The sequence below is a fragment of the Callospermophilus lateralis genome, chromosome 14 (genome assembly GCF_048772815.1).
Source record: "Callospermophilus lateralis isolate mCalLat2 chromosome 14, mCalLat2.hap1, whole genome shotgun sequence".
In the NCBI taxonomy this organism is placed as follows: domain Eukaryota; kingdom Metazoa; phylum Chordata; class Mammalia; order Rodentia; family Sciuridae; genus Callospermophilus; species Callospermophilus lateralis.
The window spans coordinates 58,832,759-58,856,373 of NC_135318.1; the positions used below are offsets into that span (position 1 = coordinate 58,832,759).

General features: G+C 38.4%; 1 protein-coding gene across 2 annotated transcripts in view; it reads right to left on the reverse strand.

Moving 5' to 3' along the window:
* Exoc6b (exocyst complex component 6B) overlaps nt 1-23,615 on the reverse strand; it is a 603,826-nt gene that overhangs the window by 157,374 nt on the left and 422,837 nt on the right. For both annotated transcript variants that reach the window (XM_076833080.1, XM_076833079.1), the window contains one exon: nt 22,927-23,068. In XM_076833080.1, the coding sequence (XP_076689195.1) occupies nt 22,927-23,068 (142 nt within the window). The remainder of the gene's footprint in view (nt 1-22,926; nt 23,069-23,615) is intronic.

A 23,615-nucleotide genomic window follows, 5' to 3' on the forward strand; every position in this document is an offset into this window, starting at 1 on the left:
ATTCCCCAAATGAAATTTTCATGAAAGGAATTTTAAAAAAAAGTGATCCAATATTCACATTAAACATCTGCATTAGATCAGCATGAATGTAAATGTTGGTCTGCCATTTTACTTACACAGATTAATGAATTTATTTTCAGAAGCCAAAAGCTAGACTTAGAATGCATTTGACCAGAGAATATAAACTTGCCTCTGAGTACTCAGTTTGGAGTAGAGTTTTCCCTTTTCTTTTCTTTCTAAATCAAATAAACAAACAAAAATAAAATAGCAGAAGAGAATCTCTGTCAATGAAACAGGAGGCCTCAGGCTGCTGGTTATTAGGTGAGGGGTCAAAGGTTGGCTTCAGACAGCACAGGCACTCTAGAGGAGGCACTGGGAACTGGAACTCTTGAGTACTACTGAAAGAGAGGGTCTGGCATTTAAAGAGAATTTAGGTTAGTTTGAAGAAAACAGTACATAAGCAACTTCTTCTCATGACAGATGGGTGCTTTTTTAAGGAATATCTTAAGTACTAGGAGGTATAGGAGATAAATAAGCATTTCAAGTATTAAAAGCACTCCTCTCTTTAAAAATGGTCTTTGTTGAAAAAGCCTCAGAAAGGCATTTGTAGGGGAGAGAACCTCACCCTTTTCTCTGGTGAAGTGCTTGGGCAGAGGATTATGCTACACCTTGTTTCCATCCACTGACAGGCAGACAGCTGACAAAGAGATTCCAGTGAGTCAGAGGGCAGGGCAGGCCTCAAGCAGTCTGCCTGCTAGAATTTGGTTTTTAAAAAAAAATACTATTTCTCCAGAAAGGCACATTATTCAAAAAGAAATTATAGAGAAAGATGGAAGAGAAAGATTAATGGGCAAATTTTACTGATGCTACAAAGAAAATAAGAATTAATTCTCACTTTGAAGCGGTAAAATAAACCCCTTCTTTCAAAGTAAATTTCTGAGTTATTGACAAACACTGATTCAATTTATCTTCCATTCACTCACCTATCTGTACTCTGGTTTTTACACATTATTTCCAAAAAAGTACTTTTCCTTGGTTTCCTTTTTACTAAAATGATACTTTCTCAGTTCTTACGACATTTGCAGGTATACTCTGTAATACCTGGGACGTTGTTATAGGCTGAGCATCTCTAATTTGAAAACACCAAATCCAAGTGTTATAAAATCCAAAAGTTTTTTTTATGGCCAACAGGACATTATAGGGGAAAACTCCACATCTGAACTCATGTGACAAGCTAGAGTCAAAACTCATGTATGATGTGTCAAATGCATTCTACTGTCCTGTATAATTAATTATAACCAATTTCTTAAAAGTGAAAAAAAACTCAGGCAAATTAAAAATACTGTATAAAATTACCTTCAGGTTATATGTATAAGGCATATATAAATTGTAAATAAATTTTGTGTAAACTTGGGTTTTATCAACAAGTTATCTCATAATGTATAAGCAAATATTACAAAACCCCCCAAATTTGAAACCAGTTCTAGTCCCAAACCATTTCAGATAAGGAATACTCAATTGGTGTTATATACAGATAAGGAATACTCAATTGGTTTCAGATAAGGAGTACTCAATTATTTGTTGTTTGTCTGAATTTCAGTTTTTCCCCTGAAATTCTAATTTAACTGGGTGTCTTGTTTTTCTCTGACAAACCTTCTCCTAAATGAATTTTACAGTTAGTCCTGCCCCTATAACACAAATTTCCCACTTTTGCTATACTGATTTTCTTTTCTTTTTTTTCTTTTTTTTTTAGAGAGAGAGATGAGAGAGAGAGAGAGAGAGAGAGAGAGAGAGAGAGAGAGAATTTTTAAATATTTATTTATTTTAGTTCTCGGCGGACACAACATCTTTGTTTGTATGTGGTGCTGAGGATCGAACCCGGGCCGCACGCATGCCAGGCGAGCGCACTACCGCTTGAGCCACATCCCCAGCCCCTATACTTATTTTCTTTAAAGCAGTAGATAATCATGGTAACTCTCACACTTAAAACATAAACATCAATAAAGTACATATTTCTTAATAAGTCTTGCAAGGTCTAACAATGAGTTCTCCCTACATCACTTCCTTTTGCCACCCAGCTTCATTCCATCCCATTCTACAGTGACAATGAACTAGGTTAAATTACATAATAGGTTATGCTTTTTCTTTTTTCTTAGAATTTATACATACTCCTTTTTTTCAGAATACATGTCCCAACCTACCTCATGGCACAAAAATGGCTCTTAGTCATCTAGCACAACTGGATATTCTATTTTAATGCATTCAAATACCAAATGAATGAAAAGATTTGGGGAAAGATCAAATGAATTGTATTAATTCCCAGTCATTTAGTGACCAAACAAAGATGAAACACAGGCCTCAATTTACCTACCTAACCAGTGACCCTATGACATCACACCTTTTCCATTCAGGAAAGTAGTGGAAAATAGAAGTAAAAAGAGTTGATCAACCACCACTATAGAACATTATAGGCAGGACTTTAAAAATTCCATAATATATAAAATATGTCTGAAAAATTCAGCTTTTCTAAATGGAAGTATTGACTGACATTTTCTCAAACTTTTCTACATTCTAATCTTAGAAATATGTAATTGGGAATGCTAAGGTTGTATTCACACTTGCTCTTTCTCCTTTCTCTTTCATGAATATGGCCAAAAAGACACAAATAGGTTAAAGAGAGAGAAAGAGGCTACGTTTCTAAAATTTGTAATAGTAAAGGTAAAATAAATAGGTGGTTTAATTGAAACAGCAGAACTGAAATCAGAATCAAATGCTGATATGCTACAATAGGTAATGATGGAAAGGCAGGACATTTTTTTTCCTTTCAAAATCTTTTGCAAAAGTTAGGGCTTTCAACAATTTTTTTCATATGTGTAAGGTGTTCCACCTAAAGGCAACAGATGGATTAGAATGTCATGGGAATTTCTTGTGGACCTGAGTAAAGTCTGTCAACTTTCAACAATTAAATTAATTTCAAAATAGACAAAGGATTTAATGTGGCTTCCTAGTTTATACCCTATAAAATGGCCCAATTAAAATAAATGGTTTATTGGCATGAGCCCTAACAACTTGAGGTGAGGGCCAAAGAAAATATGAAATGTATAAAATGTCTCCTTGTAAATACTTGGGACAAGCAAGAACAGTGAAAAAGCATCAGAATTCTTGGTAGACCCTGGCGTAGCACACACATTAAGACTGAGGTCTACAAGAGTAAATCAAAGAGCAAAGCAGAGGAAAAATAAAATACCAAGATGTTTGGAGTTAGCTGAGATACAGAAAGAGATGGCCATTTATTGCTCTGGGGCTAATGGTGAGGTCTCTCTTTTGAAAAATTAATATAAGCCATTGTTTTCCTGGCTTATTGAAAATGCTTCTGAGTACTTTCAAGCAAATTATAGGGATTTGTGAAATTTTAAAATAACTATCCCATAAATTTTCTAATAAAAAACAAGTAAAAAGGCTTTAGAAATTAATTATTTTGACATATACCTCTAACTTTATGAAAATATGTTTTACCAGGTTTAGAACCAGGGTCAAGTGGTGTGAACGTAGCAATAACCATAATATATGTTTTACTTTTTGTTTGTTGAAATGACATTTCTTAATCTTTGTAGGTCCTGCACCTTCTAAGGTATATAAGGTCTCAAGTTGAGAAAAATACAACATGAAACCTAAAGCAGCTAGAATGCAAAAAAAAATTAAATAAATAAATACAAAGAAAGAAGGAAGGAGAAACAAGTTTGAAATAAATTAGAGAAAGAATTCTGGTCCACTCCTTTGCAAAATCACACAGCAAGAAAATGGCCTTCTGGAAATTATCAGTTTAATAAGGTAGATCTTCATAGTCACTCCCCACTCCCCTCAATGTCCTTTGAAATAGAAAGAGTAAGAAAAAATCTACACAATTTAAAAGAGGAATCAGCCTCATGGAACAGAGTTTCAGAGTACTAGGGGAGTTTGCCAAAAGAAAAAGAAAAAAAAGAAGAGAAAGAAAAGGTATTTTGGGGGAATTATGATCCTTCATGCAGCAAATCCTTTTTACTCCCTCATCACTAATATCCCCCACAAACAATCCAAGGTAGCATCTGTTACCAGAAAAAGTACTTTGTCTGTGTCAGCCAATCTCTGGAGCCAATAGCAAGGAATGACAGTGATGTATAACTATGTTAGAATAGCATGATCCATCTCCATTTTGTTGACAAGGATGGCATCTTAGGCCATGGTGAGCAGGAGCAGGCTGCTTGTCCCCACTGCTCAGGTTGGCAGCATCTACTATCAAATGACTGTGTGTGTGGCAATGGGTTCAGAGACACAATAACTGTCTTATCTCCTGGAATTCAAGGAACTTCAGCCCAGAAACCAAAATAACTCCTGAGTGGGCACTACTCACTGACCCATGTCTGAGACAGGCCCTGTCAGAGGATATAGGGTCCATCATCCACAGTCAAAAAGAAGTGACATTGCTGTTTTAATGGCAAGGAAGCCTTCTATTTGGGTTCTCTGTAGCTGAGAAAGGCACATCATAAAAACTCCTTACCTAGCCAATCAGGCACTGTAAGTATGGAAAGACAACAGCAAACAAAGTAGGGCTTTTGTACTGCTGATTTTTGATGGAGGAGAGATATTTGCATTTTATATTATCCCCACATCATTTTAGATCTGAGAATCCAAACTCAATCCTGCTTTTAAAAAGACTGGTAAGGATGTGGGAGGGAGGAAAAAGACAAAGTCACACAATCCATAAGTTCCCAAAGAAGTTTTTGCATAAGTTGGTTGAAAGTCATGTGTTCAAGAAAACAATATTAGTCTATGCTATCTCTATTTTCAATCTATAAATTCCCTCTGCTCTTGAATTTTAAGTGTGATTTCTTATATAAACATCCAATGTGCCAGCCCCTATAAAGAAAATGCAGAGAAAGAATGAACTACTGGTTAATGATTCTCCCTTAGAAATTTGCAAGTTTTACTGCAAATATTAAATTAAAATGAGAATTATCAATAAGAATACAGAATAAAACTGAGAAAAAGGAAACTAAGTGACAAAATGAATAAAGTAGACTAACAAAGACCGGTTACCCAAATCTCTACATGTTTCAGTAGGGAATGAAAGCATTATTATAAAGCAGAGACATAAAATATTTTTCTGATTCCATTAACCAGTCAATCAACTAAAAGACAAAATTTATTAGCCATGGAGCTCTTCTCATGGAGAAAGTTATTGTCTTCATCATATTAAAGCAATAACAACTAATTATCCTTAGATTTTCACATGTGCAGAGCACTTCAAATTATCGGATACAAGTTGATTTTTCTGCATACAAACTCAAAGTCTATCATCAATCTCTGACCTTAATGTTTCTTAGATGGAAAAAAGGGGAAAAGAAAAGCTTGTTTTAAAATTATAATTCAGAAGGATGAGGTTGAGGATAGCAGCTAAGGGATCTGAAATTAATGATACTGAAACCCACAGAATGTCTTTTAGTAGTCTATCCAAAGGAAATTTGCATCTTCAAGCACTGTATATTCTTTAACAAAGGAGGCATCTGTTATTTTCATTTAACCTAGTAGGTGAGGTTTAAATTTTTACTGGCTCAAACTTCCTTCACTTGTCTCTCTTCAAACCTTACACTCTTAAGATAGTGTAAGGTTTTCATACATGAGGCAGTGACAAATGCCTAAGACAAAATGTGAAAAGCATCTGTTGGATGAAGCATTAAAAATAAACCTTAATTAGAAAGGAAGCAAATTCAAAAATTTTCATAAGAATCCCTTAATATAAAATGGTGCTGTTTACTACAATGATCAAAAATTTCCAAGCTTTATTTCACAGACAGTCAACTCCTTATTTTAAAATTCATTTCTACTGGTATTTATATCCAGATACCCAAGTTTCCAAAAGAAATACACTTACTTCTCATTAGTCACCTCTGAGGTTTAGGATTGCTTAGCTAACATGTTTCATTATGGCAACTGTATCTTACCCACAACCACAGTGACATTTCTACTAGGATACTAAAGTACAGTGCTTCAGGTCTTCACTAGATAGTTTGACTTTCTCCTTAAACCAATGTTATCCAAAAGTAAGCACACTCTGAGATAACCCTGCCTGAAAGAATTATATATAAGGTTTCTTTTAGGAAAAAAATAATGACATCATTCCAACGGCCACTGAATTTATAAAAAGCCCTGGCCATCACTCAAAGCAGGTTTGTAATTCCATATACTCTGAATGAAATTCTCCTGGGGAACCTGGCATCATACATAACTCTAATGAAAACTTTAGCAAACATATTAATTTACCTGGATTTACAAATATTTATTTACATCCTAGAATGTATAAAGCATTTCATAAGCATTATTTCATTTAATTTTGTGATAACTCTCACAGACTTAAAAATATCTACAGTCTCCTGTTTGTGATCTTAATGTCTTAGTACTAAATAGAAATTCAGAAATCACCCTACCTTCTTCGTCTAATAAAAAAAGATCCCAATGCTCAAACGAGTTTACTGAACACCCAAGACCATATAACTAACTAGTGACAAAACTAATGTTATAATACAATTTCCAGCTCAGTACTCTTTCCAGTGATAAAAAGTAGCAAAATGATGATTGCTAACAGTTATAGATCAGTTACGATAGTGATTACTCAATTATCACAAGTCTAAGAGATAAGTACAATGGTAAATTCATTCTTACAAATGAAGAAACTGAGGTTTAGAGGAATTGTGTATGCACAACTCATTAAATTGAAGATCTAGGCTCCAAAGGACAATCTGTTCTTATCATTTAAGATTTTAATTATGTATCATATAGCTGGCATATTGAAAATTCAATGTTGCTGCAAAGATGGTTTTATAACCCATAGAAGTCAGTGGTAGTGTGTATATACTCAAAGGGCAACTCACTGATTCTCTAGTTGCATAAACTAAAGAGATAATTACTTAGAATTCCAATCACATCTTAGTTTGCCCTGCTATTCATATCACCTAATATCCATCTGGTTTATTTCCTACATCTATTCACTGCCGATCTGAGAGCTGAACAAAGAGATATAGAAGCTAAAGTAGTTGATAGTTTTGTCATTTTTGTTAATTCAAAAATCTAATTCAAGTACCATGTGTCAAGCACTATGCTAGCAACTGAGGGAGGAGGCTGAGCAGGGCAGACATGATTCCTGCCTCAACAAATGTACAGTTTACCTTTTCCTTGTACTCTATGAAATCCACATAATAAAAATAAGTCCTCTTCTTTAACTGGTTTTAATAGATTTTTGTTCTTGCTGTTATCGTTTTTGTGTCTGTCCAAATTTATGTTGAAACTCAATCCTCAAGGAACAGTGGTTAGGCCTTGAGACTCAGACCTTAGGAATGGAACTTAGTAACCTTATAAAAGGATTGAAGGAAACTAAACAGGTCCTTTGTGGTCTTCCCACCCTTCTGCCATGTAAGCAAGATGCCATCTTGAAAGAATAGCAGGAACATCACCAGGTATCCAACCTGCTAGATCTTGGACTTCCAGCCTCCAGAACTGTGAGAAATATATTGTCATAGTTTATAAATTACTCAGGACATTTGTTATAGTAGCACAAATCAATTGAGACATTTAAAAGTAAACATACTTAATTAAGGTAGATTATTATTATAGAAAGAGGTGTCACACCGTAGAATGTTTGGAATTAGTTAGCAAATGATGCTAGGGCAAAGGGTATTGAGATTTCCCTTCATTTTCCAGATGGAAAGTTAACAGTCTATGAAATGTGGCAGCCAAGCTCGAAGTTAAGGTATTACCTTTAGTCATGTGGGGACATGTTCTCCCTGAGGGTGAAGCTTTGCAGGAAAAATTCTGTTGTCACTTATCAATTTAAATAGCTTGAAGAATATGAGTCATGTGATCACTTTTAACAACAACATGGGGCAACTTATGATGAAAACAGGGCAAATCTGGTTCTTCCTAGAGAATGTCCGCTGCCAAGAATCCAAGGAAAAAAAGACAGAACTATAATGAAGCTGTATTGTAGCAATCCCCTTCTGCCTGCAGCTGGCCCAGTAAGCTGAAAATCAAGTGTATACGTTCATCTTTCAAGTTTCAGCTGCCTCCACAATCTCACCATATTTCCTTGAAAAAAGAAAGGGTTCTGAGGGAAATTATAGAGTCCTGATTTTTGGAGCTTCCTATGTTGTGTGTTCCCTGGGCCAGAGAAGAAAACACTCTGCTCTGCTCTATCCCTCACTGAATTTTGTTCTGTGACTAGGGTCTAAACATAACATGGGCTTGAGGATGATAAGCAAAATTCAGAGTAGAGAAGAAAGAATATAACACCCAAAAGAAAATGTAAAAGCTTTCTAGGGAACCTCAGCAAAACCAGGGAAAACTCTGCAGGTATGTGCTTTGTACTACTTCTTCAAGGACGACTAAACATAATTTTGATTTGACAGTTTAATTACTATAGGGCATCCCACTGGAAAGGCTTGATTTAATATACCAGCTAGGAGTTATGTTCACAGTGTGCCAGGTTGGCTGAGACAGGTTTGGGTTTAGCTCTAGCTTAGTTGTTATTTAAGGGCCAGAACTCCCTCTGCATATTACAGGCCTGAAAGGTTGCAAAAGAAGAATGAAAGTATGGCTGTGTCACAGGTGCTTTTCCTATGGTTCTCACCAGGGTCCAGAGGACTCTCTCTCTTACAATAGGAAGATTTCCATAAAGGAATGCCTCAAGTATAAACAGAGACTCTTGCAGAGAGTGCCTGAAGGTAGATAATTAACTATGTGGAATTGGAGAGGCAAGAAGTAGTATGGAAAATAGGAAGAAGCAGGCATAATTTTTAATTATTTCAACAACTTAGGGAGCTGAGCCTAGTGTTCAGAGAGATCTCTCTGTGAAGAGTTCTCAGTTCATTAGCTCCTGTGGCAAAACTACATGCAAGTCTGTTAAGGTTTGTCTGATCAATATTCACTGAAATCACTTACACCTTAGTCAGAGGAGAGCAAACAATATCCAAAAGGACTTGCAGCCATTTATTTTAGTGAATATATGCAAAGAGATGGAAATGTTCCAATTTTTCAGGAATTCAAGGGTACTGATATTGAGCTAGAGTTCATTCTTCAGGGAGGAAGAACAAAATCTGATCTCTTAGTCAGAATGTGGTATTTAAGTTGCAAATGGTGTTCTGCCACTATTTTATGTAATGGTGGCTCACTTAGATTAGAAATTTACTTTCAAGTTGTTTCCCCAAATCCTAAGAACAGGAAGAATCTACACATTGGTTTCCTGACTTGTAGAGTGAGGGTTATTATAGTAAAAATGGTGACATAGAAGGCTTTGGAGAGTCTTGTCCCTTTTCCAACAGTAAACCAAGCTCAGTTTAGTCAGCCATCAAAGAACCAAGAAAATTAAGCCAGATGTATTTTACTGCTTTCCTGTTCAAGTACCCAGTTTATTTTGTGCCAAAGATCCATGGGTCCTAGACAATGATGGACAACATATGCTAAATTTAAAAAATTATGATTGCTGCTGTATTTCCTTATAGCCAGATATGCTCCGAATTTGGTTTAATTATGCCATCTTTCTAATGTTATAACCTTTTGAATAACTTAGGGAGCTGAGCAGAGAACTAAAAACTGAAAATACTTAGTATTATAGACCACAAAATATAGAAGTGAGAAAGTAAGAAAATCTGTAAAGGCATAGGATAAAGAAATGATCATTGTAATAAAAATCAATTTCAATGGTTTTACATATATTATTTCATTTAATTTCAAAACAATCCTGAGATAAATATAACAGGGATTAGTATTTCTAGTTTATTGCTCAGGGAGGTAAAATGAGTTATTGATTCAATCTTGAACCATCAGGCAGATATATACTTAAGTTCCCAAATCTTCTCTATCATGGATTACTGCAATAGCCTTTTAACTGGTTTCTAAAGCTCCTTATAATTTCAGAGTTCCTTCTGGATCTGGGATTATGGTTCAGTGGCAGAGCATTTGCCTTGCATGTGCGAGGTACTGGGTTTGATCCTCAGCACCACATAAAAATATAACAAAAAAAAACAAAGGTATTGTGTCCATCTACAACTAAATAAAAAAATTTTTTAAATTAAATAAAATCTGGAATATCCCATTTTATCTTAAGGGTCCAGCAAGGTATATTGCAGAATAAAAGCTGAACATACATTTGTTAAATAAACGAATAGTTCAATGACTTAATGCTGATAACAAGGAGTTGATCTGGAATACTAATCTACATCTTCTCATATTGAATATGCAAAACAAACCCCACACAGACTGTACTAATTATTGCATATATACCAGCCAAGGAAAGAAATTACTTTCATGCATTATTTCACTTAGTTGTGATCCCATACCTATAATATTAGGAACTATGCCAGTGATCTCTCTAAAAGTAATTGGCGACTTGATATTATAGTGAACTGAAGACACAATAGCCCAGGTTGGATCATGGAGGTAGATAAAAATCAAAATAAAAAATCATGGAGGTAAAATCAAAACCTCTGGTATTTAAAACCCAGGATCCATTGTTCAATAACCTAAGAAATAAAGGTATGAAGAGATAAGAAAATTCATTTAAAGCAGAAAAACTCAAGAATTCACTGTCAATTCTTAAAGGAAAAGAGATAATTGCTTCACATTTCCCAAATAACTTCTACCTTAAAGGTTTAGTAGCCTGTCAGTAAGAATTACCTAACAGCAATGCTCCTGTTAGATAATGATATCCTAAGCAGTCGTTACCATTCTTAGAGAACAGTTGAGCTAACTGACTGATTTTTTACAAAAGCATCCAGCCAAGAATTAGAAAATCATAAGTTTTCGATTATACCTTTCAGAAACCATAGCAGTTTCACAGATAACTACCAAGCAGCAAAAGTTAATTTCTTATACCAAGTTAGGTGGCATCTTCAGACGTCACCAATTGACAAACTCTAGACAAAGGTTCAATGGTCTGCAAAAGACTTTCTGAGAGTAACTAGATAGACTCTAGCTACTGCTGCTGCTGCTCTGATGATTATAACAGGACCAGGTACTAATTATTGCATATATACCAGCCAAGGAAAGAAATACTTTCATGCATTATTTCACTTAGTTGTGATCCCATCACTATAATATTAGGAACTATGTCAGTGGTCTCTCTAAAGGTAATTGGCGATTTGATCCATTCTGTTGAACTGACACTAAAATCTACATTCTTAATGACTGCACTACACTAGTTGATTATTTCAGGCTTGTGGTAGTGCACATAATTCCTCTGTGCATTTGCGATCTAAGAAAATGGCAGCTCAGGCCTCAGAGTACACTCAAGGTACATTCAAGGTACATTCACGTTAGATATTATCCAATGTTTGATTTCTTTCAAGACCTATATAGTTCTTCCAAGGACTTAGAGACAAAAAGGAAAAAAAAAATGGAAAAATATCTCACAAGCACACCACTGGGTAGAAAAATGTAAGTGTTAATTATCTTGTCATTTGGGGCTTCTTTTATACGCCTCTGTATAGTTACTTGAATTTTATGTATCATTTCTTTAAGATTTTTTTTTATAAACCACTGAGCATTTAAAGAAAAAAAAAGAGGGGGGTGGTATAGGCAGAGACATAGAATAGAACTCTTTCTTTTGAAGTAAAATAAATGTCCATGGAAAGTTTCTTGACAGAAAAATTACTGCCAATCAGAAATAAAACATTAAATTCTAAATCAATGAACCTTAGTGGCTCCACAATATATGGAAGAAAATTTTCAGAGCTGATATTATGGTTATTAGTAGTACTGACATGCCCTTCAAATGTTAGCATCAAGTTGATCCTAAGTCTGAAGGCTATTGCAAATACTTATCAGCTTTTCAGAACAATATTAGCTCCCTTGAGCCCCTTTTACATGGTTAACAAACTATTAAGTTTCCACCTTTTCAATAAATGATCTCTCCATTTCTTAGTCTTAACTGAAAGCTGGCTCCCTCTACTAAAGATGCTGATGCACTAAATAGTTCTCTCAAGTAGACACTGATCATTCTTGTAAATAAAATGTACTTCAGGCTGTTTAGTCTCTCTCCACTGCTCCTCCCAGGCCATCATTCCCCCTAAAGGTGCATATACTTTAGTTTATCACCTTCCTCCCTCTTTATTTCTTTCTTTTTTTTTTTTTTTTTTTTTTTTTTTTTTTTTTAATTTTTTTTTATTGTTGGTTGTTCAAAACATTACATAGTTCTTGATACATCATATTTCACACTTTGATTCAAGTGGGTTATGAACTCCCATTTTTACTCCGTATACAAATTACAGAATCACATCAGTTACACTTCCATTGATTTATATATTGCCATACTAGGGTCTGTTGTATTCTGCTGCCTTTCCTATCCATTACTACCCCCCTCCCCTCCCCTCCCCTCCCCTCTTCTCTCTCTACCCACTCTACTGCAGTTCATATCTCCCCCTTGTATTATTTTTCCCTTTCCCCTCGCTACCTCTTGTATGTAATTTTGTATAACCCTGAGGGTCTCCTTCCATTTCCATGCAATTTCCCTTCTCCCTCCCTTTCCCTCCCACCTCTCGTCCCTGTTTAATGTTAATCTTCTTCTCATGCTCTTCGTCCCTACTCTGTTCTTAGTTACTCTCCTTATATCAAAGAAGACATTTGGCATTTGTTTTTTAGGGATTGGCTGGCTTCACTTAGCATAATCTGCTCTAATGCCATCCATTTCCCTCCAAATTCTATGATTTTGTCATTTCTCAATGCAGAGTAATACTCCATTGTGTATAAATGCCACATTTTTTTTATCCATTCGTCTATTGAAGGGCATCTAGGTTGGTTCCACAGTCTTGCTATTGTGAATTGTGCTGCTATGAACATCGATGTAGCAGTGTCCCTGTAGCATGCTCTATTTAGGTCTTTAGGGAATAGACCGAGAAGGGGAATAGCTGGGTCAAATGGTGGTTCCATTCCCAACTTTCCAAGAAATCTCCATACTGCTTTCCAGATTGGCTGCACCAATTTGCAGTCCCACCAACAATGAACAAGTGTACCCTTTTCCCCACATCCTCGCCAGCACTTGTTGTTGTTTGACTTCATAATGGCTGCCAATCTTACTGGAGTGAGATGGTATCTTAGGGTGGTTTTGATTTGCATTTCTCTGACTGCTAGGGATGGTGAGCATTTTTTCATGTACTTGTTGATTGATTGTATGTCCTCCTCTGAGAAGTGTCTGTTCATGTCTTTGGCCCATTTGTTGATTGGGTTATTTGTTATCTTGTTGTCTAATTTTTTGAGTTCTTTGTATACTCTGGATATTAGGGCTCTGTCTGAAGTGTGAGGAGTAAAGATTTGTTCCCAGGATGTAGGCTCCCTATTTACCTCTCTTGTTGTTTCTTTTGCTGAGAAAAAACTTTTTAGTTTGAGTAAGTCCCATTTGTTGATTCTAGTTATTAACTGTTGTGCTATGGGTGTCCTATTGAGGAATTTGGAGCCCGACCCCACAGTATGTAGATCGTAGCCGACTTTTTCTTCTATCAGACGCCGTGTCTCTGATTTGATATCGAGCTCCTTGATCCATTTTGAGTTAACTTTAGTGCATGGCGAGAGAAAGGGATTCAGTTTCATTTTGTTGCATATGGATTTCCAGTTTTCCCAGCACCATTTGTTGAAGATGCTATCCTTCCTCCATTGCATGCTTTTAGCCCCTTTATCAAATATAAGATAGTTGTAGTTTTGTGGGTTGGTTTCTGTGTCCTCTATTCTGTACCATTGGTCCACCCGCCTGTTTTGGTACCAGTACCATGCTGTTTTTGTTACTATTGCTCTGTAGTATAGTTTGAAGTCTGGTATCGCTATACCGCCTGATTCACCCTTCCTGCTTAGCATTGTTTTTGCTATTCTGGGTCTTTTATTTTTCCATATGAATTTCATGATTGCTTTCTCCATTTCTATAAGAAATGCCATTGGGATTTTGATTGGTATTGCATTAAACCTATAGAGAACTTTTGGTAATATCGTCATTTTGATGATGTTAGTTCTGCCTATCCATGAACAGGGTATATTTTTCCATCTTCTAAGATCTTCTTCTATTTCTCTCTTTAGGGTTCTGTAGTTTTCATTGTATAAGTCTTTCACCTCTTTTGTTAGGTTGATTCCTAAGTATTTTATTTTTTGGGGGGATATTGTGAATGGAGTGGTTGTCCTCATTTCCATTTCAGAGGATTTGTCGCTGATATACAGGAATGCCTTTGATTTATACGTGTTGATTTTATATCCTGCCACTTTGCTGAATTCATTTATTAGCTCTAATAGTTTCTTTGTAGACCCTTTTGGGTCTGCTAGGTATAGAATCATGTCATCTGCAAATAGTGATAATTTAAGTTCTTCTTTTCCTATTTTTATGCCTTTAATTTCTTTCGTCTGTCTAATTGCTCTGGCCAGTGATTCGAGAACTATGTTGAACAGAAGTGGTGAGAGAGGGCATCCCTGTCTTGTTCCAGATTTTAGAGGGAATGCCTTCAATTTTTCTCCATTCAGAATGATGCTAGCCTGAGGTTTAGCATAGATTGCTTTTACAATGTTGAGGTAAGTTCCTGTTATCCCTAGTTTTTCTAGCGTTTTGAACATAAAGGGATGCTGTACTTTGTCGAATGCTTTTTCTGCATCTATCGAAATGATCATATGGTTCTTATTTTTAAGTCTATTGATGTGGTGAATAACATTAATTGATTTCCGTATATTGAACCAGCCTTGCATCCCAGGGATGAATCCTACTTGATCATGGTGCACAATTTTTTTGATATGTTTTTGAATCCGATTTGCCAAAATTTTATTGAGGATTTTTGCATCTAGGTTCATTAGAGATATTGGTCTGTAGTTTTCTTTCTTTGAAGTGTCTTTGTCTGGTTTAGGAATCAGGGTGATGTTGGCCTCGTAGAATGAATTTGGAAGTTCTCCCTCTTTTTCTATTTCCTGAAATAGCTTGAAAAGTATTGGTGTTAGTTCCTCTTTAAAGGTTTTGTAAAACTCTGCTGTATACCCATCCGGTCCTGGGCTTTTCTTAGTTGGTAGTCTTTTGATGGTTTCTTCTATTTCCTCAATTGATATTGGTCTGTTTAGGTTGTCTATATCCTCCTGCCTTAATCTGGGCAGATCATATGACTTAAGAAATTTATCGATGCCTTCACTATCTTCTATTTTATTGGAGTATAAGGATTCAAAATAGTTTCTGATTATCTTCTGTATTTCTGAAGTGTCTGTTGTGATATTGCCTTTTTCATCCCGTATGCTAGTAATTTGATTTCTCTCCCTTCTTCTCTTCGTTAGCATGGCTAAGGGTCTGTCGATTTTATTTATTTTTTCAAAGAACCAACTTTTAGTTTTGTCAATCTTTTCAATTGTTTCTTTTGTTTCGATTTCATTAATTTCAGCTCTGATTTTAATAATTTCTTGCCTTCTACTTCTTTTGCTGTTGTTTTGCTCTTCTTTTTCTAGGATTTTGAGATGGAGTATGAGATCATTTATTTGTTGGTTTCTTCTTTTTTTAAGGAATGAACTCCAAGCAATGAATTTTCCTCTTAGAACTGCTTTTAATGTGTCCCATAGATTCCTATATGTTGTGTCTGTGCATTCATTTATCTCTAAGAATTTTTTAATTTCCTCCTTGATGTCTTCTATAACCCATTGATCATTTAGTAACCAATTGTTCATTCTCCAAGTGATGCATGTTTTTTCCTTCCTTCTTTTATCGTTGATTTTCAGTTTCATTCCATTATGATCAGATAAGATGCATGGTATTATCTCCACTCCTTTATATTGTCTAAGAGTTGCCCTGTGACATAATATATGATCTATTTTTGAGAAGGATCCATGTGCTGCTGAGAAAAAAGTGTAACTGCTTGATGTTGGGTGGTATATTCTATATATATCAATTAAGTCTAGGTTATTAATTGTGTTATTGAGTTCTATAGTTTCCTTATTCAACTTTTGTTTGGAAGATCTGTCTAGTGGTGAGAGAGGTGTGTTGAAGTCTCCCATGATTATTGTATGTTGGTCTATTAGACTCTTGAACTTGAGAAGAGTTTGTTTGATGAACATAGCTGCACCATTGTTTGGGGCATATATATTTATGATAGTTATGTCTTGTTGGTGTATGGTTCCCTTGAGCAGTATGTAGTGTCCCTCTTTATCCCTTTTGATTAACTTTGGCTTGAAATCTATTTTATTTGATATGAGTATGGACACTCCTGCTTGTTTCCGAAGTCCATATGAGTGATATGATTTTTCCCAACCTTTCACCTTCAGTCTATGTATGTCTTTTCCTATCAAATGCGTCTCCTGTAGGCAGCATATTGTTGGGTCTTGTTTTGTGATCCATTCTACTAGCCTGTGTCTCTTGATTGGTGAGTTTAAGCCATTAACATTTAGGGTTATTATTGAGATATGGGTTGTTCTTCCAGCCATAATTGTTTATTTATGTTACTATACATGGTTTGTTTTCCTTTTTGAATATTTTTCCCCCCCTTTACTGTCCTACCTCCCACTGTTGGTTTTCATTGTTATTTTCCATTTCCTCTTCCTGTAATGTTTTGCCGAGGATGTTTTGAAGACATGGTTTTCTAGCTGCAAATTCTTTTAACTTTTGTTTATCGTGGAAGGTTTTAATTTCATCTTCCATCCTGAAGCTTAATTTCGCTGGATACGTGATTCTTGGTTGGAACCCATTTTCTTTCAGTTTTTGAAATATGTTATTCCAGGATCTTCTAGCTTTCAGAGTCTGTGTTGAAAGATCAGCTGTTATCCTGATTGGTTTACCCCTAAATGTAATTTGCTTCCTTTCTCTTGTAGCTTTTAAAATTCTCTCCTTATTCTGTATGTTGGGCATCTTCATTATAATGTGTCTAGGTGTGGATCTCTTATGATTTTGCACATTCGGCGTCCTGTATGCTTCTAGGATTTGGGATTCTGTCTCATTCTTCAAGTCTGGGAAGTTTTCTCGTATTATTTCATTGAATAGGTAGTTCATTCCTTTGGTTTGGACCTCTATACCTTCCTGTATCCCAATGACTCTTAAGTTTGGTCTCTTTATATTATCCCATATTTCTTGGATGTTCTGCTCATGGTTTCTTAACAGTTTTGCTGAGCTATCTATGTTCTTTTCAAGTTGAAATACTTTGTCTTCATTGTCTGATGTTCTATCTTCTAAGTGTTCTACTCTGCTGGTAGTATTCTCAATTGAGTTTTTAAGTTGGTTTATTGCTTCCTGCATTTCTAGGATTTCTGTTTGTTTGTTTTTTATTACCTCTATCTCCCTGTATAGTTGATCTTTTGCTTCTTGGATTTGTTTATGTAATACATTGTCGAAGTGGTCGAAATGATCTTTCATTGTCTGATTTTGCTGTCTAATGTCTTCCTTGAGGCTCCAGATCATTTGCAGCATGTATATCCTGAATTCTTTATCTGACATTCCATCTGCTGCAGCTATAACCTCTTCTAAAGTTGAGTTGACCTGCATTGCTTGTGGTCCTTTCTTTCCTTGTCTTTTCATATTGCTCGTGTTTCTTTCTGCTTAGTGAAACTGTTGTGTTTTTGAAATTTTCCCCCTATATATTTATATTGCTCTTGTATAGTTGAAAAGTCTCCCTTGCAGGGGCGGGCGGCAGCTCTGCTCCTCCTCCAAATGGGGTGATCTGTCTACCACGCTGGCGGGCCGCTGGGACTGTTCTGCCAGTCGGTCACAGGTCTGCCTACCTTGGAGGCGCGGGCAGCGGCTCTGCTCTGCCCTTCCTCCTATTGGTGTGACTTGTCTACCACGTCACCACGTCCGTGAACCCCTGGGCCTGTTCCACCAGTTAGTCGCGGATCTGACTACCTTGCAGGCGTGGGCGGCGGCTCTGCTCTGCCCCTTCTCCAATTGGGTTGTCGTGACTACCACGCCGGCAGGTCGCTGTGCCTGTTCTGGGCCCGGGCTGCGGCTCTGCTCAGCCCCTCACCCAGGTGGTGTGACGTGTCTACCACGCCGGCAGGCCGCTGGGCCTGTTCCGCCAGTCTGTCACAGGCCTGCTTACCTTGCGGGCGCGGGTGGAGGATCTGCTTTGCCCCTACTCCACTTGGGGTGTCTTGACTACTACACCGGCAGGTCGCTGGACCTGTTCTGGGCGCGAGTGGCGGCTCTGCCCTGTCCCTGCTCCAATTGGGTTGACGTGACTACGACGCTGTCGGGCCGCTGGGCCTACACCGACCGCGGGAGAAGGCTCTGCTCTGCCCCTACTCCAATTGGGATGACGGGTTACGTGTCTACCACACCAGCAGGCCGCTGGGCCTGATCCGCCGGTCGGACGCGGGTCTGTCTACCTAGCGGGCTCCGGGAGGCAGCTCTGCTCTGCCCCTCCTCCAATTTGTGTGACGTGTCTACCACACCAGTAGACCGCTGGGCCTGTTCCGCCGGTCGGTCGCAAGTCTGTCTACCTTGCAGGCTCGGGCGTCGGCTCTGCTCTGCCCCTACTCCAAATGGAGTGATGTGACTGCCACGCTGGCGGGCCGCTGGGCCTGATCCAGGCTCGGGGAGCGGCTCTGCTCTGCCCCTCCCCCAAGTGGTGTGACGTGTCTACCACGCCAGCAGGCCGCTGGGGCTGTTCTGCCAGACTGTCACAGGCCTGCCTACCTTGCGGACGCGGGTGGAGGATCTGCTTTCCCCCTACTCCAATTGGGGTTTTTTGACAACCACGCCGGCAGGTCACAGGACCTGTTCCGGGCGCAGGCGGCAGCTCTGTTCAGCCCCTGCTCTAGCCGGAGCGACGCGACACCACGCCGGCGGGTCGCATGGCCTGTTCCGGGCTCTGGCGGCGGCTCTGTTGGGCCCCTGCTCTCGCTGGAGCGACGCGACACCACTCCGGCGGGTCGCTGGACCTGTTCCGGGCGCAGGCAGAGGCTCTGTTCGGCCCCTGCTCTAGCCGGAGTGACGCGACACCACGCCGGCGGGTCGCTGGACCTCTTCCGGGCGCAGGCGGTGGCTCTGTTCGGCCCCTGCTCTAGCCGGGGCGACGCGACTCCACGCCGGCGGGTCGCTGTGCCTGTTCCGGGCTCTGGCGGCGGCTCTGTTCGGCCCCTGCTCTAGCCGGAGCGACGCGACACCACGCCGGCGGGTCGCTGGACCTCTTCCGGGCGCAGGCGGCGGCTCTGTTCGGCCCCTGCTCTAGCCGGAGCGACGCGACACCACGCCTGCGGGTCGCTGGACCTGATCCGGGCTCTGGCGGCGGCTCTGCTCCGCCCCTCTGGCCTTCACAGTATTCAGCAGGACCCGGACCGAGAGACAGTTTCCGCGGGATCTTTATCCCTGGGCCAGAGCAGTTCCGAGAGCCAGAATTCGGCCTCTCCGGACTTGGTGCATGCTCCGACAGGAGCAGGCTCCAAGAAGCAGTTTCCGCGGGTTCTATAGCCCTGGGCCAGAGCAGCTCCGGTAGTCGGAGCTCCGCCGCTCCGGGCTCGGTGCGTGTTCTGATAGGAGCAGGCTCCAGGAAGCAGTTTCCGCGTGTTATTTAGCACTAAGTCTGAGCAATTTGTCTGCGAGACGCAGACAATTGTCAGCCTGAAATTACCTGATCTATAGCTGAAAGAGCTGCAATCAGTCAAAAACAAGGATGGTGACGTCAGCTCTCCAAGATGGTGGCCGCTGGCTTCCTCCGTGGTCTGACCGGTGTGGAGAACCGAACTGGACCGTTTCCTTCCCCGTCTCCAACCCAGAATTCAGCTCCGAGCTCAGCAAATGCCTAGCTGGCAGGAGCCCGCAGAATCAGCATCGCTGTATCTCTGCGGCACCAGCCCGTCGTTTCCCAGTGCGCGCCGCAGACTCCAGCCGCAGGGCGATCTGCCGAACAATCAGCGCTCCGTACAGACAAATCGCTCGCTTTTGAGCCCCTGAAGCTGATCCTCGTGCGATGAAAGTCCTTCCACTAGGTTTTGGAGCACCCCAATTTTGCTGGAAATTCCTGACAAGATAGCTTTTAGCCGTTCTAACTCATCATTTTCCCTCACAGTGACGCAGTACTCGGAGTTACTGCACTCCCTTCGCGGCCATCTTCTCCCCCGACCCCTCTTTATTTCTTAAAAATGGGTAAAACTTTGAATGTGAAAAGTAAAAAATAAATAATAGTCAATTTAAACACAATCATATTAAAAATTATATTCAATATAAATGGTCTAATCAACTAAAAAAATCACAGATTGTCATACTGAATTAAAAAGGAAGACCTGACTATATGCTGGGTACAACTTTAAAATACATATTTTTTAAGAGAATGGAAAAGAATATTCTTATGCAAAAACAAATCATAAAAACTTGGGTGGAACTATATTAATATCATAAAAAGTAGATTTTTCAAACAAGGAATATTAAAGGATGAAGAGGGTCATTTTGTAATAATAAAGGTATCAAGATATCATGGGGACATAATAGTCTTTAGTATGTATGTACCTACTAATAGGGATTCAAAATATATGAAGCTGATAGAACTAAAATCCACTAATGAAAATGATTTCAACACCCTGTCAGTAATTGATGGAATAAGTATAAAGAAAATCAGTGAGACTATACGAGCCTTGAATAACACTATCAACGAACTTTACCCATTTGATATTCATAAAATATACCACACAGTGATAATGAAACACATAGTCTTTCCAAGTGCAAACAGAATTTTAGCAAACTCTACCATATCCTGGGTCATAAAATAAGTCTCAATGAATTTTAAAAAAACTGAAATTATGCAAAGTACATTCTCTGGCCAAAAGGACAGTAAACTTAGAATTTGCAATACAAGCATAACGATAAGAATGTCTAAATATTTGGGAAATATTCTAAATAACCAATATATCAAAGAAGAAAACACAAGAGTAATCTGAAAACATCAATTGAATAAAAATTAATAACACACCAGGTGTGGTGGTGCATGCCTGTAATCCCAGTGGCTCAGGAGGCTAAGGCAGGAGGGTTTCGAGTTCAAAGCCAGCCTCAGCAACTGCAAGATGCTAAGCAACTCAGTGAGACCCTGTCTCTAAATACAATATAAAACAGGGCTGGGGATGTGGCTCAGTGGTCAAGTGCCCCTGGGTTCAATTCCTGCCCGCCCCCCACTGCAAATTAATAACATATCAAAATTTGTAGACTTTAGCTAAAACAGTAATTAAAGAATAATTTCTAAGATTCAAATACTCAGGCTAGAAAATAAAATCCTCAACACATCTGAGTTTCTACCTAAAGTAACTAAAGAGAAATTAATAAAAACTAAGTAGAAGAAAGCAATAAAGGCAGAAATCAATGAGACAACTGGTCACTAGTTAGATCGATCTCCCTCCCTCCCTCTCTCTCTCTCTCTCTCTCTCTCTCTCTCCATACTCTCAGGCCTTCTTCAATGCGGTCTCTTCCACATGGGCTTCCTGACTAGAATGGAGGCCTCAGGGCAGCTGGGCTGTCATTAGCATCTCACCAAGGACATGGAGGCTGCATCATCTTGTATGATGCAGCCTTGGAATTCACACACAGCTACTTCTGCCGTGTCTATTGGTTACAATCAAGTTACATGCTTGTCTAGATCCAAGGGGAGGGTGATTAGATACCTCCTCTTAATGGGGTAGCATCAAAGCTATAGAAAAAGATGTGGTAAACAAGGTACTGTGTAGTAGATACCTTTGAAAAATGCAGTCTACACTATAGATCTGCTTTGGTGTAGAACATTATTTCCCTTTAACTTGAAAAATTACCTTCTAGGTTTGCTGTGGTACCAATTTTTGGTGAAAAAGTCTCTCAATTTCTGTTTATTTGAAAATACCTTTATTTTACTTTTAATTTTCGAAGAATATTTTCATTTGAACCTGGGGCCTCCCTCACAAATGCTAATAAGCAAGTGGTCTACTACAGAGCTACATCCCCAGCCTGGGATAACAGAGTTTTATTTGGGTTGACAGAATTCTTTTTTTCTTCTATCACTTCAATGTTATCATTTTACTGCCTTCTAGTTTGCACTGTTTCTGATAGAAAGTTTGCAGTACTTCTTATATGCCTTTTTTCTTCAACAGATTTAAAATTTTCCTTTTATCATTTATTTAGCAACCTGACCAAAACATGCCTTCATGTGGCTTTCTTTGGTTTATCCTGCTGAAGACTTTAAAGCTTCATGAATAATTAAGTTAAGACTTTTTCCTCAATCATGAGGGAATTTTCAACCAATCATGTTCATCTTATCTTTTAAATTATGGAATATACTATGTAAGGTTTTTTCAGAAGCTCTTATCTGAAAATTTCCTATCTGTCACTGGTGAGTCTATGTAATTCTACGTAATAAGGATAAAAAGTCCACGTTCTAAATACAGCAGAAAATAAAAAAAATGAGTCTGGTTCCCCAATGATGATGTCACAGAGCAACTAACCAATAGAGCAACTGGTTACCTCTGAGAAAAATAAAACATTTTTAAAATCACTATCTAAAATTTTTTATTTTCCAAACAGAAAGCATTTCTGACTGATCAATGCATACACCACTTGTACTGCAGACTAAAAAGAGTTTGCACATAAGATGTACTTAGTTTCACAATAAAATTTCAAAGCAAAGTGATTGGGAACCACATTCTTTTGACTATCTTTGGACTTAACAGGTTTTAAATGGTGTCTATTAAATGCACCTCTGCCTTATATCCCTCTCTAGATTGCAAGCTTCCTTGTGGCCAGACAGCTCTTCCATACTAAATATAGGTCTAGGCATTGTTAGGCATTCAAATTAGCTTGTTGATATGCTCATTTCTAAATGTCCTATTAAATATTTCTTTTTTTCTATACAGTCTGATTCCATCAGGAACAAGGACTCTAAAGACAAAATGTTTTTCCCCCCTCACAAAAGCGAGTATGCAAGTAAGACAAAAGAGCAAAGGGATGTTTCACTCTCTTACGTTCACATTCTCTGACATCCAGGTTGAACTGCTGTAATGCTCCCAAGGTGAGCTGCCTTACTTCAGCTTCCAGCAAAAGTTGCATCAAGGATGTAGCTAAGTGCTTGCACGCTGACATACATGCTGTCTGAGCCACCTTTCCCTAAAATACAAGAATGTAAACCATAAAGTTAATGGATGAAAATGAAACTAAAAAAAAAATTAAAATCACTCATTTTTCAATTGGGAATTCCCCAGTTTCCATAAGGTTCTCCCCTTTATGATATCCTTACAGGCACACAACCTTGGAATTAAAGCATCCAGCAGCAGCAGCAGAAATACTAGGTGCATTCCCATCAGTCATAGTAGCTATAATAGTTAGCTACAATACACAAAACCCAGCTATGGGGTCAAGAAGCTCTTCTTTTTTTAATTGACAGTACATAAACAATACTCAATATCATAAGTAAACTGAGAAATAATATTCCTCAGAGAATATATGAGAAAGTCCTCCAATAAAATCTTTAAAAAAGTTGGGCTGGGGTCGTGGCTCAGAGGTAGCACTTGCCTAGCACATGCAAGGCCCTGGATTCGCTCCTCAGCACCACATAAAAAATAAATAAATGGGTAAAATAAAGGTATTGTGTCTAACTACAACTACAAATAAATATTTTTTTAAAAATCTTGAAAAGTAGGGGTTAGGTTATAGC